Below are 16,289 nucleotides of genomic sequence, written 5' to 3' on the forward strand. Positions count from 1 at the left end.
TTCCGCAGCTGCCCTGAGATGCCTTGCTGCCAAAGTCTGCAGCAGCGCCATTGCCACCACGTGGTGCTTGTGGGTAGTTCTGTCAAACCCTGGCCATGGGAACTGCCTCAGTAAATCTGGAATGAAACCACACACAGGTATCTGACAAGCTTCAGAAGCCGTATTAGTCACTTCTGCCATGACGACCACATCTAATTTCTCTGTTGCCATTAAATACGTTAGAAAATCAGGAAAAATAGTAATGGGAGAATTGTAATTAGAGAGCTCGCCTTTGGGTTTTCCCAAAGGAATTACTTTATAACCTAAATTCCCTTGTAGGTAATTGCCCAGACACATTTGGGAGACCAAGACCAAATTGGTTACTGAGGGTTTTTGTTTTTTTTTTTTTAATTCTAATTCTTAAATGTTTCTGGAATTACCCCTATTCTTCTTTTCTACTCCCAATATGCTACTCTGATCTCTTTTAATACAGCTGCATTACTGTGGAAGTTCTTTAAAACTCATTATTGCCCTCAGGATAAAGCCCAAATTCCTAAGCATAGCATTCAAAAGGCCTTTCACACTCTGATTTTTTATTACTTCCCCAAACCACCCATATGCTCTGTTTTCCAGTTACACAGGACAACTTTGTGCTTTCTGGACATATCGTGCCTCTGTGTCTTTGCCTTGATTGCTGCCTCCCTTCGCTTTCTACATGGAATAATTCTTCTCATCTTTCAAGGCCCAGCTCAGATGGCCCCTTCAGAAGTCCCCACCAAGAATACATCTACTACCAGGAACAGATGATCCCTCACTACTTCACTGGCTAACACACTAGTATACAAAAGTGGAATACTGAACCCTTCTTAAATTTTATTTTATTTAATTTTTTAAATGTTTATGTATTCTTTAGGGAGAGAGAGCGTGCATAAGCACAGGGGAGGGGCAGAGAGAGAGGAAGGCAGAATCCCAAGCAGACTCTGTGCTGACAGCCTCAAACTCACAAACGGTGAGATCATGACCTGAGCCGAAATCAAGAGTCGATGCTTAACCGATTTGAGCCACCCAGGCACCCCAGGACCCTTCTTGATAGGTGGAATCTTTCTTAACCATTTTTGTATTCCTAATGCCTAGCAAGTAGTAAGTACTCAGTAAACGTTTAATGCAGAAATGAACTAATGAATGAGTATAGTTAATCAGTCTTTAATTAAAAAAAAACAAAAAACAAAAAAAACAGGGCACCTAGGTGGCTTAGTCACTTAAGTGTTTGACTTTGGCTCAGGTCATGATCTCACAGTTCGTGGGTTTGAGCCCTGCGTCGGGCTCTGTGCTGACAGCTCAGACCCTGGAACCTGCTTCAGATTCTGAATCTCCCTCTCTCTCTACCTCTCCCCTGCTTGTGCTCTCTGTCTCTCAAAAATAAATAAAATGTTAAAAAAAAATTAAATGGTACCAAATTAGGTTTCTCTATCTCCTATATATTTCTTCTTAGTTCTGTTAAACAGCTGGAGGGAAAAGATCCTGCTCCCATCATTTTGCCTGTCTGTTACTTTAAATTTCAGTTAGCCGTGAAAACTGACTAGCTCTGTTTTGAGAAGATTCTTGATAAAAACATTTTGCAAAATGAATCTTGAACAAGTAGACACATCTCTAGGAAGAAGATCGGGAATATGAAAAACAAAGGGGTAGTTTATTGAATGTCAAATCTAATGCACTATAGCTAAGCCCAAGAGAATTAGAAGCTGGAACCTACAACCTTAAAACACAAGGGACAAAAAGGTGAAAGGCACTGGTGAAAGTTTGACAGGGCCCCAAATCCACCTAGGAGTTGCAGAGAAAAGGCCTCCTTAGTCTTTTCATTCATTTTGTCACCATGGCAATCCTGTAGGGCGGGAAGAATATTGGTGACAACTCAGGTACGAACAGACTGAACAGGCCACAGTCTCAAAGATTTCTTCCTGACTCCAGCAGGTTTCAGTCCTAGAGGGATCTGCTCTGTACAGAAAACGGGCAGAAGACCAACCCTTCCTTTCTATAGCCCTCACAGCAATGCCAAGAATTAGAAGATTTTAAAACTGGATACCACCTGGTGTTAGCAAAGGTGCAGGGAAGTGAGAACCATCAAGTACTACAGGGGCTGCAAAAGTATGGATTTGTTCAATCTTTCTGAAGAACAATTTAACAATATGTATCAAAGATGAAAATTTTCAGTTGTAGGAATTTATATTAAGGAAATCATTGGGGATGCGGGCAAATCTTCAGCTACTATCAAGATACTACTATAGTGCTGTACATAACAGCAAACTGGGTCTCTTACTTTGAAACCCTCATATTCATTAATAGGCCAAATAAATCACGGCTTACCCAAAGGACAGAATACTATATAGTAATCAAAAATGAGTCATTGAGGGGCACCTGGGTGGCTCAGTTGGTTAAGCCTCTGACTTTGGTTCAGGTCATGATATCATAGTTTGTGGGTTCAAACCCCACGTCAGGCTCTGTGCTGACAGTTCAGAGCCTGGAGTCTGCTTCAGATTCTGTGCCTCCCTCTCTTTCTGCCCCTCCCCCATCACACTCTGTCTCTGTCTCTCTCAAAAACAAATAAACATTAAAAAAAAAAAAAAGAATCACTGAGGAAAACTGAATGACATCGAAAGAAAAAAACATTACAGTGGAGTATTATGTATTTTTAAAATTTTTAAAATATTTTTATTTATTTTTAAGACAGAGAGAGACAGAGCATGAATGGGGATGCGGCAGAGAGGGAGACACAGAATCCGAAGCAGGCTCCAGGCTCTGAGCTGTCAGCACAGAGCCCGACGCGGGGCTCGAACTCACGAACCGTGAGATCATGACCTGAGTTGAAGTTGGACGCCCAACCGACTGAGCCACCTGGGCACCCCATGGAGTATTATGTATTTTTTAAAGATAAGGAGTACACCTATCTTTGTGCATACGCAGGAAAATGGAAGAATATGCATGAATAGTTAATAGTAATTATTCCTGGGTAACCCATAGAATTTAATCTTTTAAATAATTAATGTGAGCATATGGCATAAAATTCAAGGCACAAAAGGACATTCAGAGAATAAGGCTTCCTCCTCCTTCTCCCAGTCTGTTTCCCCACTCCAAGGGCAACTACTATTAGCTGTTCAGTGAAGATGGTGGTGTTAATCTTTATTTATTTATTTATTTATTTATGATGGGTGTTAATCTTTAAATACTGTGATAGAGAGTACTTTTTCGAGGAGACTGTTCTGCCTGTAGTACTGAAACATTCATGTTACCAAATGTTATAGATAGGACAACGCTCCTATCCCCTTCATAAGTAACCACAATATTGGTCTTGGCCACGAGATACAGGAAGTAAAATTGTGTTACTTTCTTTTTCAAAGAAAAAAGAGGACTTACAGGCACCAAAGAACAACTAGCAGATTTAAAAAGAAAGAACAAAAAGAAATCTCCACAAAACAACAAAAGGCTAGATCATCTCTAACAGAACAAGAACTCTGTGGGCTCCAATTTGGAAACAAGAACAAACCCCTCTCTTTAATACAGTAGTGTCTTCATAGATATTTTTGCTATAGGGAAAATTGCTTTTTTTAAAAAATATTTTTAAAAAATATTTATTTTTGACAGAGAGAGAGAGAGAGAGAGAGAGAGAGAGAGAGACAGTGTGAGTAGGGGAGAGGTAGAGAGAGAGGGAGACACAGAATCTGAAGCAGGCTCCAGGCTCTGAGCTGTCAGCACACAGCCTGACATGGGGCTCAAACTCACGAACTGTGAGATCATAACCTGAACCAAGGTCAGTCACTTAACCGACTGAGCCACCCAGGCGCCCCTAGGGAAAATTGCTTTTGAAGGTTTAGCTTATTCATTAAATTCAGGATGTATTTTTCGCAGTCAACTAGATGGTGTGTGTGTGTGTGTGTGTGTGTGTGTGAAATAAAAGGCAGCCTGAGTTCCGTTCAGGTGCTTACCACCTACTCTGAGGAGACAAGGTACCACATACAACTGTTATACCATTAATTCTAAAGCATGATAAAGCAAATGTCAGAACGTGGGGTGCCTGGGTGCATGCTACTGAACACAGAGGACACAACACACACACATCCACATAGGCTTTTTACCTGAGTGGTTAAAATATCACTCTGAGAGGACACCCCTGAACAGTCTTCAGAGAGGCTTGTTTCACTCTCGTACCCAGATGCCGCTTCACCTTAAATGATGATAAAAATAGCTTCAGATGTGAAAACAGCACATACTGCAACTCGTATCCTTCTCTTCCCATTGGTGGGAAAAATTTCACTTTCATGTCATGCAAAATGATTACATTCCTTGTTTTGGGACACCTGAATTTCCTATTGGAAATCATAACAATGAAAACTAGAAACAAGTCCCCCAACAATTATATCTCATTCAAACAGAGAAGATGTTCTAGCTGGGTAAAGGACTTTTAAGGAAAGGCACCTTAGGAGGAACATGTATAAAGTTTAAGAAGCAGTTACTTTAGTTGCACTTGTAAACTTGTAAACTATACTCTCCCAAAAGGCATCAACATGTAGCTCATTTCTATACTACAGATGGTGGCAAACACAAAAACCTGGTTTCAATACCTAAGTTTGAATCCACACTCTGCTCTTCTTCGTGATTATCCTCTTCCAGGCCAGGTTCCCTTTCATCATCATATGAAACCAATTCCTCATCACTCAGAACGTCCACATTTTTGGACTGATGCCTCACTTGTTTGGAAGGAGGATCAAACATCAAGAAAGGATCCTGGGTATTTGTATTAACAGCCGAGTCTTCCGATGCACTGCACTGTGAAGAAAATAAGCTACCGGAACACCTCGCTTCCTCACTAAGGTGATGTTCCTGGGACTCCTTTGCTGATGTTACCTGGTTACTGCAGTCATGTAAGCTATCCTTCAATGATTCTAGGTTCGCCCCTGTTTTCTTAGACAGACCCTCCGTGGCAATGGCATTATGGCTGGTAGACTGAGAAGGTATACTGGTTGCTTTACCAAATAGTAAGTGTTGGAAGCAGGGAAGCTCTTCCTCCTCACTAGACACGTTCTCTTCTGAGGACTGTAACTTCCTGGTCTCTGTTTGGTGACCCTGAGCCAGATGTGTATGGTCTAAAGGGCTAGGGCTCCTTCTGAATTCTCCTTTCTGGACACTCTTGCCAAAAACAGCAGATCTTTCCTTAGCACTTTCAGCAAAGCTGATTTTTCCCTTTATTTCAGCACCATTTAATAGATCATTGGGTGTCTCAGAACAAACCTGAGAAGCACGGCTACTTTCCATAGGTTGTTCTACATTATCGGAAATTAGACATGGAGAAAAATCTGCATTAACAGACTGAACTACTCCTTCATTTTCTCCTTGCCTTTTCATTTCTGGACATTTACAATTACTTATAGGAAGACTTTGCTCATAGACTTCAGGTTGCATAAGACCTAACCTGAGCATAGCACTTAACTTAGGTCCTCGGTTTCTACCCAGTTCTGTTTGAATGTTTTCACCACTGGAACCTACTTCATTAATGCTAGAGCCTACTTCATTAGCACTGGAACCTACTTCATTAACACTGCTTGAGCTAACTTCTTTAAAAGTGTTTTCTCTAATGTTATTTTGGCTAATTGTGCTCACTGTACTTTGAATGACGCTCTCATTTCCCACTGCTCTTTCAGGTGACATTGAACGCTGCTCAAACTTTTCCTCTGACAGGTTTTTCTTACATACAGCATTAACAGATGATCTGATGGGAGAAAGTGGTGGTATATGATAAGGATTTTTTGAAATGTCATGGTTATTTGCAATAAAGAGTTCAGTTTCATTGCCTCTGAACTGAGATGACTGACAGAGCCCAGGGACTCCTTTTATGCTACATTTGGCATAATCACCTGGCTTCTCCACTTTCTGACTGACTGCAGAAAAGCCTGCAGTTGCACGGACTGCCTGCACGTGCTTGATTTCAGACTGTTTCTTTCCCTGATTTTCTTCTTTTTGTTCATATTCAAGAGCAACTTTTGGACTTTGTTTCCTTAAGGACGTGGAACGGGCCCAGACTGTAGCACATTCCTTTTCTGGATTTCCTGGATTTGAAAACAGAGCAAATGACTGACGTTTTGAAACCTTGAACGTATTGTATAAATACTGCGTATCAAGTTCATTCTCTTCCATTTCTATACTTGTCTCCTGAGTATGGTTATCTTCACGTCTCAGAGGATCTGTAAAACCCTCTGTGCCATTTCTAGTATCTTTGGAACAACCATGGATAGCTTCCTTGGGGTTTTCAATTACTGCACACAGACTCACATGTTGATTTGGTGCTGTTTTTGCCTTCCCTAGGGTGTCAGCTTCCAGTAATGAGATACTATCCTGAGTGCCATAATCGGCATCAGGTACCAATGAAATACTGGTACTCTCTATAGATCTTTCAGTTTGCAAACTTCTTCCTCCACTCGATACCAGCTCTTTGGGATCTCTGGTCCTATCAGACACGTGAATCGTTCCTCGGCTCTCTTCTAGTTCTTCTCTTTGAATGCCAGGGTTGACAAACTCTTGAAGTGTATTAGAACTTGAACAGTTAGTAAAAACCCCAGGTATGTTTGTTAAATTTAGCTCTGGAAAAGTGTTACTGGCAAGTCTTTTATTTATTTGTTCATTTGGCTTGTTACGCTTCTTGGCTCCAGGTGCAGGTTCTTTATTTTCCACGAGTTGAAGTGTTTTGCTGTGTCTGACTAGCATTTGTTCCGAACTTTTTCTTTTCACCATCTCTTCACTGCTAGAACAGCTATCAATCTGTAGTTCGGTATGATCAGGTGGGCTTGGATTTCTATTGACTACTAATTCCAGCGCATGCATGTGCCTGGTAGAGGACTTCCTCCTCAGCCTGTTCTCCTTAGGTGCCCTTGAACTGTGGCTATTTAATTCTGATTCCATATTACTTATACTGCTGCTTATTGGTTCAGCTTTGGTTCTAAAAGCAGATTCTTTTTCCAATGATTCTGTTGGCTTAGCATTTTTCTCTTTCTGAACATAATCACCTTTTGTCCCATTCTCAGGACCATTATTTGTTATATTCATCACATGACCATTTTGCCCTATTCGATCAGTTCCCTCAATTAGCTTTTCAGGAGTCTTTTGAACAATGGCCAAATCTACTTTCTTGATAAAATCCTCAGGATGAAGGCCTGCTGTAGATCTCCTTTTACGCTTTGTTTTATTTGTGAGGGGATGGGCTTGTGTTATCTGAGGTTCTATAGCACATGCTCCTATAATGAGATCTTCACTTGTATGGCTCAAATTAGGAAGGCTTGCCTTCCTCCGATAGGTTTTCCCAAATATTTTATCTTCAATATTACTCTCTACTGGTTTGGTGTGGACTCTTTCACTTTCACATATCAAAGCATCATGAGGATCACTGGCCATTAAGTCTATTTTCTCAGAAGAACCAGAATATCCATCCACTTCATTTGGAACTTCTACTGCACCAGCTACTCCAGGATTCGATTCAGATCCCCCATCATGTGAGTCATCAGAAGTTAACATTTCACCACTTCTGGAAAACCACTCGTTAACTTTCTGTATGCTACTATTCAGTGTTATCCAAGGTACATCTTGGGAATCTCTAGGACTGTCAGAGCATGGAGATTTCTGCTTACTCAGTTTTCTCCTACACAGGGGATCAGCATTCAGAACTACCTTTTTCTCTGTGCTGGGAGTCTGCCTATCATTACGTGTTTCCTTACTTTCAGCCCATCTGCTCTGTTGGCTCCTTGCTACGCCAGGCTGTTTGCTTTCATTACAGAATTCAGCCTTTTCTACATTCATTCTGTCTTTAGTGAGTAATAAACTGCTGTTCTCATGCTGTAATGAGCTGGCATGAGTATTTGTGGCACATGGCTCCACATGCAAGTTTGAAACAGAAATACCCTGATACTTTTCTGGATGCTTTTCAGTTGCATGCTTCTCAGTGGTGGTCAAATCTTTATTACTGGGTTGACGATGTTCAATATTTGTTATCTCCTCAGAAAATTCACAAGAGGCTGAAAGGATACAAAAACAAGGTGCTTAAAAACTGAATTATCATGAAAAAATAATGTCCTTCATACAACTTGCAGGATAGAAATAAAGCAACTGGCTATTTTTAGAGAAACTAACCTCATAAACCACCAAATATACTGAAGATGTAGCTCATGCCCTTTCCCAGAATTTCTATTTATCTAGATTCTCCTTATTTCCACTCAAGATACTTAAAATTTTAATTTCAGAATTCCCCTTATTCATAAAACATACCTCCTACTTCTGTAACCTCTGACAATGAACTTAAAGCAGACTGGGCATCAGACATACAGTGCTCTATCTTCAGATTCATACTCTATTTAAATACCAGTATACAAAAGATGAAATATAAACATATCAATTAAAAGTAAAAGGCAACAATCAGTTACACAGGCTACTATTATAATCACATCAGTCTAGTGCCATTGAAATAGATCAGGCTGTACCATGACATTTGAAAAAGAAAGATATTCTAACTCTGCCAAGAGATGTTGTGAATTATAAATGTCCCAAATGGTCTTCAGAATAATCTAATTACAGTACTGAATCCACCCATTCTCTCTTCATTGCCCATTAAGTTGGGAAGACTTGTCATTACCCTTTTTTGCAGGATTCAAACTGGCTTCAGCTCTGGCTCCTTGAGGGGTGATTCCTAACAATTCGTCATCTCCCACACTATAGAGAAGAGATAGAAGCCTTAATGCGAAATGCTAGTTACATGCTCACAGAGTTGTCAAATGAGCAAGATCAAGTATTTTAGCTCCTCTAGGTACTATTGCAATAAGCTGATCAATTTAATTCACTTTCTGAAATTTGCTTTTTCCTTTAGTAACTTCCAGTTATAGTGAAATGGTCAAAGACTAAAGAAGGAAACACATTCACAAAAATCAGAGTAGTGTGGATACATTGCTTTACGGATGTGCAAAAGAGAACCAAAATTTAAATGGTAGCCGAACAACAGCCAAAAGATGGTAGAGAAAAATACCCAATGAAATTTAAAAGTGTATGTTAATGAGGGGCACCTGGGTGGCTCAATTGGTTAAGTGTCCGACTTTGGCTCAGGTCATGATCTCACGGTTCACAAGTTCAAGCCCTGTGTCGGGCTCTGTGCTGACAGCTCAGAGCCTGGAGCCTGCTACAGATTCTGTGTCTCCATCTCTTTCTGCCCCTCCCTTGCTCGTGCTCTGTCTCTCAAAGAAAATGAATAGGGGCGCCTGGGTGGCTCAGTCGGTTAAGCGTCCGACTTCAACTCAGGTCACGGTCTCGCGGTCCATGAGTTCGAGCCCAGCGTTGGGCTCTGGGCTGATGGCTCGGAGCCTGGAGCCTGCTTCGGATTCTGTGTCTCCCTCTCTCTGCCCCTCCCCCCGTTCATGCTCTGTCTCTCTCTGTCTCAAAAATAAATGTTAAAAAAAAAAACTAAAAAAAAAAAAAAAAAAGAATAAATGTTAAAAAAAAATATTTTTTTAAGTGTATCTTATTGAGAACGCAAGAGCAAAGATATTTAAACAAAGAGAGCACTGGGATGGAGTAGACACTCCAATAGAATGCAACACTGCCTCTGTGCTTCTTTTCCAACTAAAAATCATTTCCTCCCAATTGAGAGATTAGGAAAAAGTCATTCGTAAACAAGATCTGATTGGCAATGACAATCACCATAGATCACCAAAGCCACCACAGATCTTAGAGTCAGGCAATAATTCCTAAGGAAAGTAATTTGACAGGTAACCCAATTGGGGTGGCTTGTAGATTACTGTAGAACTGATGTAGACAAAGCTTGAGGGATAGATGGAATTAAGGAAGAGAAAAAGAATTGAAAATTAAGTCCTTTAGTATTTTCATGAGCCAAAATTACCACTATGTCAATACTACTGTTCAAGGAACTAAGTTAGACATGACCATGGGCTGGAAGCAAGTTTGATTGGAGTTCTGTTATTTTAAACTCTACTAAGATAGGCTTTCTCAGCTATAAAAACAAACAACCATCAAGGTCTATTCCAATGCTATGATCCTAATCGAAACACCAATCCTTAATACTAATTAAACAAACACAAAAATGCCGGCTTCATAGACAAAGGCTCTCTTCAACTCACCTGAAATAACTTGCCTTATTCACTGTATCTTCAGAAGAATCAGATCCTAAAAAATTCCCCAGATGACCAATCAATAAAAGGATTTTTATTAAAAGGGTTAAACTCAATAAATGTACTTGTTGCAAAACAGATATTCAAGAAATATTACTGCACACTCACTATACACAAAATTTGCAGGCACAATGATACATATGGCAGCCAACACAGAGACGTAGTTACAAACACAGGATCTGACACCAGAATTCCTAAGGTTGAATCACAGCTCTGCCCCTTGCTAGTTTTGTTATCTTGGCAAAATGTCTTCACTTCTGTGTGCCTTTATTTCCTCATGTGTAAAATAAGTATAATAATATTAACAACCTCAGAAGTTTGTCATGCATTTTAAATGAGTTATACAAATAAAGCCCAACAGTGCCTAGACCACATAAGTGGTCCTAAATATTCACTATTATAGTTACTTTGTTTATTTTTATGACACAACATCTGTTGTCTTGGAACTTATGATCCTAAGACGGGAAAAGATTTACAAGTAATTTCAAGAGAATCTGGTAAGTGTGATGGTAAACATACAGTGGTGTTTGGGAGCCCAAAGACGACCGGTCATTCTTTCCCATTATAAAAACGTTCTAAAAGATAAGACAATCAGAGACCTGTTTGAACTGAGCTTGGCTTCTTAAAAGTCTTCCTAACCTAGTATAATGTATCTTGGATCCCTCTAAATGCTGTGGCCATCCCATTAGGTTATTTCTTATCCCTACTCTCCATCCTTCCAAAGCATATTTACACATGCTAGACAGCCTTCCTTTTGCTCTTTTTATAAAATAAGAGTCTTCAAGGTGAGAGCTGCATCTTTTACATTATTTAGAACACACCATAAGGCTGGAAAAATAATATTTTATTTTCACTTTCCAAAGCTCCCTGCCATTGTACAAATTATGAGGATTTGGTATAACTATAAGACAAATAATCCAGCAACTATTACTCTAAATTTACAAAATCTGTGTCTCTTACCCAATTCAATGTAGACAGACTTATTCTGTGGTTGTATCTGCTGCTTTGTCCTCAGAGATCTCACAATTCCAAAGTTAGAGAGTTGGACACTAAGACTGGTTTCCTGCTAAGCAGTAAAGAATGATCAACTATTTGTTGGCCAGTCCTGTGTTTCTTTTCTTAAAGAGAAACTCCAGGCCATGGACAAAATAGACGATCATAATTAGCTAACATATGACACCTGGAAAAAAACACTTGGCAAATTGCACATCAAAATGTACGAGTTATGTGTGGTTTGAGTATTTTTTCCTCTCTCTGTTGTTTTAAACTTCTCTAAACTGAATGTTTTATCTATGTCATTTTTTGAAGTAAAGAAAAACAGATTTTGAATCTAATACTTTATATTATAGCATAGAAAGGGAATGAACTTCATTTAGTACACATCCCCAATCATATGTGATAACAGGGTTATGAATAAAAACCCAGCAATCCTAAGAACATTCAGAATGGGTAAGAATATTTAAAACTCCAACATTATTCTGATGAAGGTTTCCTTCTTTTTGAGTCCTTAAACATCTATTGAAAAATGAATGCTGGTACCATGAGAACTATTACTTTAAGATCTACATTATTCATTCATATACAAGCAACAACAGAGCAAATCACTGCATTTTCTCTGACAATTGCATCTTTTAAATTGAAATAATTTTCAAATGGTAAAAACTGATTTTTTTTCCAGGCAACTTTTCAAAGGAAACAAATTAGGACATACTTCCTCATGCCTGGAGAATTACTGTAAGATGGTTATTTTAAAAACTAGCGAGTAGGGTGCCTGGGTAGTTCAGTCGGTTAAGCGTCTGACTCAGTTTTGGCTCAGGTCATGATCTCCTGATTTGTGAGATTAAGCCCCGCGTAGGCTCTGCACTGTTAGAGCACAGCCTGCTTGGGATTCCCTCTCTCCCTCTCCCTCTGCCCCATTCTCTTTCTCTCTCTCAAAATAAATAAATAAATATTAGAAAAAAAAAAAAAAAACTAGCAAGCTTAAAACTTAAAACCATCAGTGACCTTGCGGCTAATTTAGACAAGCATCAGAATGGATAAAGCACTAAAGCAGGGGAAGGGCCCAGAAGGTCTCTCTTGCCCACACTAGGTATAAAGACCTTCTCTTGGCTCTTCTAACTCTTGACCAACCACTTAATTTACCATCTTACCTTGTTTACTGACTTTTTATGTAAATCCACAAGCATCTAGCACCTTCACTAATTCACAACGCTCAATAAACAGATGTTACTAGAATAAATGAAAATGGCTTTACCAAGCTAGGGTTTTCAGGTTCACTCTGTCGAAGTCTTTTAGCACGGTTTCGATAGCCCATACTTTGGATAATAGAAACCTCCTCCTTCAGATGCTCAGGAGAGTTATTTTCCTTTTTTGAAAAGTTATAGCTGTTTGCAACTGTGAATTAGAAAGGAAAATGTTATTTTTGTAGTTAGAAAAAATATAGTAATTGTATCAAAGAACCAAGAGAAATTCTGTATATACTGTTTTGTTAAGACAATGCATTCAAGACTACCTATCATTTTTTTAATCAACTTTGGAAATTCTACTCCTAGGAAACACACAGACTGTCAAAGTTATTTCTAATCTTTTTTCCCTACCTCAATACTAACAAATTTACCTATTAATACCATATTTCCCTAAATCTAAGATGCCAACAATGCAATATGCATCATTATTTTCTGTACCACTTAGAAAACACATTACATTAAGCACTAACACACCACAGGTGGTAAATTGCTCCCAATTTGGGAGATGTGAAATGTGAAAAATGCACATCTCAGAACCTATAAAATAAGGGGTGAGACCAGTGGGAATAATTTAAAAAATAAATCAACAGATAAAGATTTAAAGTTAACCTAGACCAAAAGATCTTATTGCTTATTCACAGAAGAAAATAATTGTGAAAACTTCCCGAGTTTTAATGGACAACCACTTGAGAACTGGCCCCTAGGGCTATGCAACACTTACACTGCAATCCTGTGTCAAGCTCAAAAGCATGAATGATGTTCAACAGCTCTTCAACAAGTTGACTAAATCTTGTACTTTCCTGTAGGCTTCTGAAATTAAATTGATTGAGAAACATACTCAACAAAGGATGATCAACTTTTAAAGGACACTAAAATAAGGAAAGACATGTAAACAAATAAAGTAAATGTAGCAACAGTAGAAAAATTATATTCAGAGAATACAGCTATTAGTGACATTACAGTATAATCAAACATCACCCACATCAGAAGGTACGTAGCAGTATCGGTTGTTCTTTTCTCTCTCTCTCTCTCTCTCTCTCTCTCTCTCTCTCTTTTTTGGCCATTCAAGCCTATCAAAAGCCTATAGCTATCTAAAATAATAGTACTCTGAATCCATAGTAGATATAAGTCTACTGCATAGAGAACTTCCCATTCTTAACACTTGAACCTCATCCACTCAACCTCCTAATTTGAGCTTTCAAGGATCTCTGTGAAATGATGATGACGTTATTTCAAAAGCACAGATGATAATGTCCGAAGAGAGATTTTGGTTTAGGAAAGTTGTAGGGCAATATAATTCATTTATTTAAATATCTCTGTGACTACTATGTGCCAAACACTGAAAAAACAGTGTTGACTGAGACAGAAAAAGCCAGTGCCCCAAAAGAACTTACATTCTGACCAGAGGGACCCACAATATGTAAACACACAGTGTGTGCGTAAATAATTAAGTGGAAACAAATGCAAGAAAAATAAAAGCAGGACCAGGAGACAATGAGGGCAAAATGATATAGTCCCACTTTAGATAAGACTACAAGTTCTTGTGCCATTCAGAAGCATTAGAAAGAGGCAATGAATTCCTAATACCTTTATAAGACAGATATACAATAAAACTTTCAAGAAAATGACTTTAGAAATAATTTATTCTGTCAGCTGAATATCCATTTGTACATTTTTCTAGTGATGAATAGTTTGACAGGAACACCAATATATTATTAAGGAATTTCTACTTTTCCCTACTGTTGTTGCATCCAACCTCCCATCACTACCCAAATCAGATACCTTTTGGTTATATCATTCTTACACAAAGGACACTGTGAAGGCCCTTTCCTCTGGTTGAGAAGTTTCAGCATACAAAATCTATAAATTATAAGGAATGAAAAGAACACTTCAAGTTACTTTTTTTTTGTACAGAGAGTACTCAAAAGGCAAACAGCCATGAAAAGATAATCTCACCACTGCCCTTAAGAGCCATTTTCAAGGTAATGGCAGGTGAATTACAACCAATGGCTTTCTTTAATTGTTTTTAGATGCTGCATAAGCAGAAAACCAAACTACATAAGCAACGATCTATGAAAACTGAACTTACATGCATATGGCTTGCTGTTATGATCAAATAAAACATATTAAAAAGTTAATATGGCATATTTAGTGATATATTCATAATTACATCATGCTGCATAATTAGATATAAGTGGTAAATAGTTTAAAACAATTGTAATTAGTTTAAAAACTCAGCACATCGCTACAAAGCTATAGTAAATCAAGACAGTGTGATATTGGCATAAGGACAGACATATATATCGATGAAACAGAATTGAGAGTACAGAAAAACCCATGTAGCTAAGGTCAATTGATTTTCAACAATGATTTTCACCAAGACAATTAAATAGAAAAAAAAAAAAAAAACAGTCAACAAATACCAACAAATAGTGCTAGGACAACTAAGTATTCACATGCAAAAAGAAGAAGCTAAACTCCTAATATATAATACAAAAAAATTAATTCAAATGGATCACAGAATTAAATGTGAGAACTAAAACTATAAATCTTTATGACCTTGGGTTAAGCAATGATTTCTTTCTTTTTTTGAGAGAAAGAACACGAGAGCGAGCTTGTGCATGTGAGCAGGGGAGGGGCTGAGGGGGAGAGAGGGTGAAAGAGAGAGAGAGAGAGAGAGAGACAGAGAGAGAGAGACAGAGAGAGAGAGAGAGAGAGAGAATCTTAAGCAGGCTCCACACTGGGTGTGAAGCCTGACACAGGACTCGATCTCACAACCATGAGATCTAAGCCACCCAGGCGACTGAGCCACCCGCACGTCCCAGCAATGATTTCTTAAATACACAAATAAACAAAGAAAATGTCCAGATACACTGGACTGTATGAAACTTAAAAACTTTTGTGCTACAAATACCATGAAGAAAGTGAAAGGCCAATTCACAAAATGGGAGAAAATATTTGCAAATCTTTTATCTGTTAAGAGACTTGTATTCAGGATATACAAAGAACTCTTACAACTCAATAATAAACACAGAAATAACCCAACTGAAAAATTGGCAAAGGATTTGAATAGACATTATCTCCAAAGGAGATATACAAACAGTCAATAAGCACATGAAAAGATGTTCAATATTATTAGCCATTAGGAGAATGCAAATCAAAGCCACAATGAGATGCTACTTTACGTCCACTAGGATGACTATACTCAAAAATAAGTACTACAGAAGATGTGGAGAAACTCAAATCCTCATTCATTGCTGGTGGGAATAGAAAACAAGGCAGCCACTTTGGAAAAGTTTGGCAATTCCTTAAAATATTAAAGAGTTACCATAGGACTCTGCAACTCTACTCGTAGGTTTCTTCCCTGGGGAAATGAAAACATAAGTCCACACAAAACCTGTACACAAATGTTCAGAGCAGCATTATTCATAATAGCCAAGAAGCAGAAACAATCCAAATGTCCATAACTGATGAATAAATAGATAAAACGTGGTATATCCACTCAATGGAATATTATTCAGCCATAAAAAAGAACAAAGTACTAGGGTGCCTGCTTGGGTAAGCATGTGACTCTTAATCTCAGGGTTTTGAGTTTGAGCCCCACATTGGGTATAGAGATTACTTAAAGATAAAATCTTTATAATTTTTTAAAAATATTTATTTGAAAGAGTGAGAGCAAGCAAGAGCAGGAGAGAGACAGACAGAGAGGGGGACAAAGAATCCAAAGCAGGGTCTGGGCTGACAGCAGAGAACCCGATATGGGGCTGGAACTCACAAACCATGAGATTATGACCTGAGCCGAAGTCAGATGCTTAATCGACTGAGCCACCCAGGTGACCCTAAAATCTTTATT

At 38.5% G+C, this 16,289-nt stretch overlaps 1 protein-coding gene across 11 annotated transcripts in view; it reads right to left on the bottom strand.

Annotated features, from left to right (window-relative positions):
• The window catches only part of BRCA1 (BRCA1 DNA repair associated), a 58,227-nt gene that overhangs the window by 27,176 nt on the left and 14,762 nt on the right, over nt 1–16,289 (bottom strand). For 5 of the 11 annotated variants that reach the window (XM_060645978.3, XM_060645977.3, XM_060645981.3 and 2 more), the window contains exons 4-11: nt 14,219–14,296; nt 13,158–13,246; nt 12,445–12,584; nt 11,151–11,256; nt 10,140–10,185; nt 8,648–8,724; nt 4,596–8,033; nt 4,110–4,198 (exon numbers count right to left, since the gene is read on the bottom strand). In XM_060645978.3, the coding sequence (XP_060501961.3) occupies nt 4,110–4,198; nt 4,596–8,033; nt 8,648–8,724; nt 10,140–10,185; nt 11,151–11,256; nt 12,445–12,584; nt 13,158–13,246; nt 14,219–14,296 (4,063 nt within the window). The remainder of the gene's footprint in view (nt 1–4,109; nt 4,199–4,595; nt 8,034–8,647; nt 8,725–10,139; nt 10,186–11,150; nt 11,257–12,444; nt 12,585–13,157; nt 13,247–14,218; nt 14,297–16,289) is intronic. The other 6 variants (XM_060645988.3, XM_060645986.3, XM_060645982.3 and 3 more) reach the window with 3 other exon arrangements.

The sequence above is a fragment of the Panthera onca genome, chromosome E1 (genome assembly GCF_046562875.1).
Source record: "Panthera onca isolate mPanOnc1 chromosome E1, mPanOnc1 haplotype 2, whole genome shotgun sequence".
Classification (NCBI taxonomy): Eukaryota; Metazoa; Chordata; class Mammalia; order Carnivora; family Felidae; genus Panthera; species Panthera onca.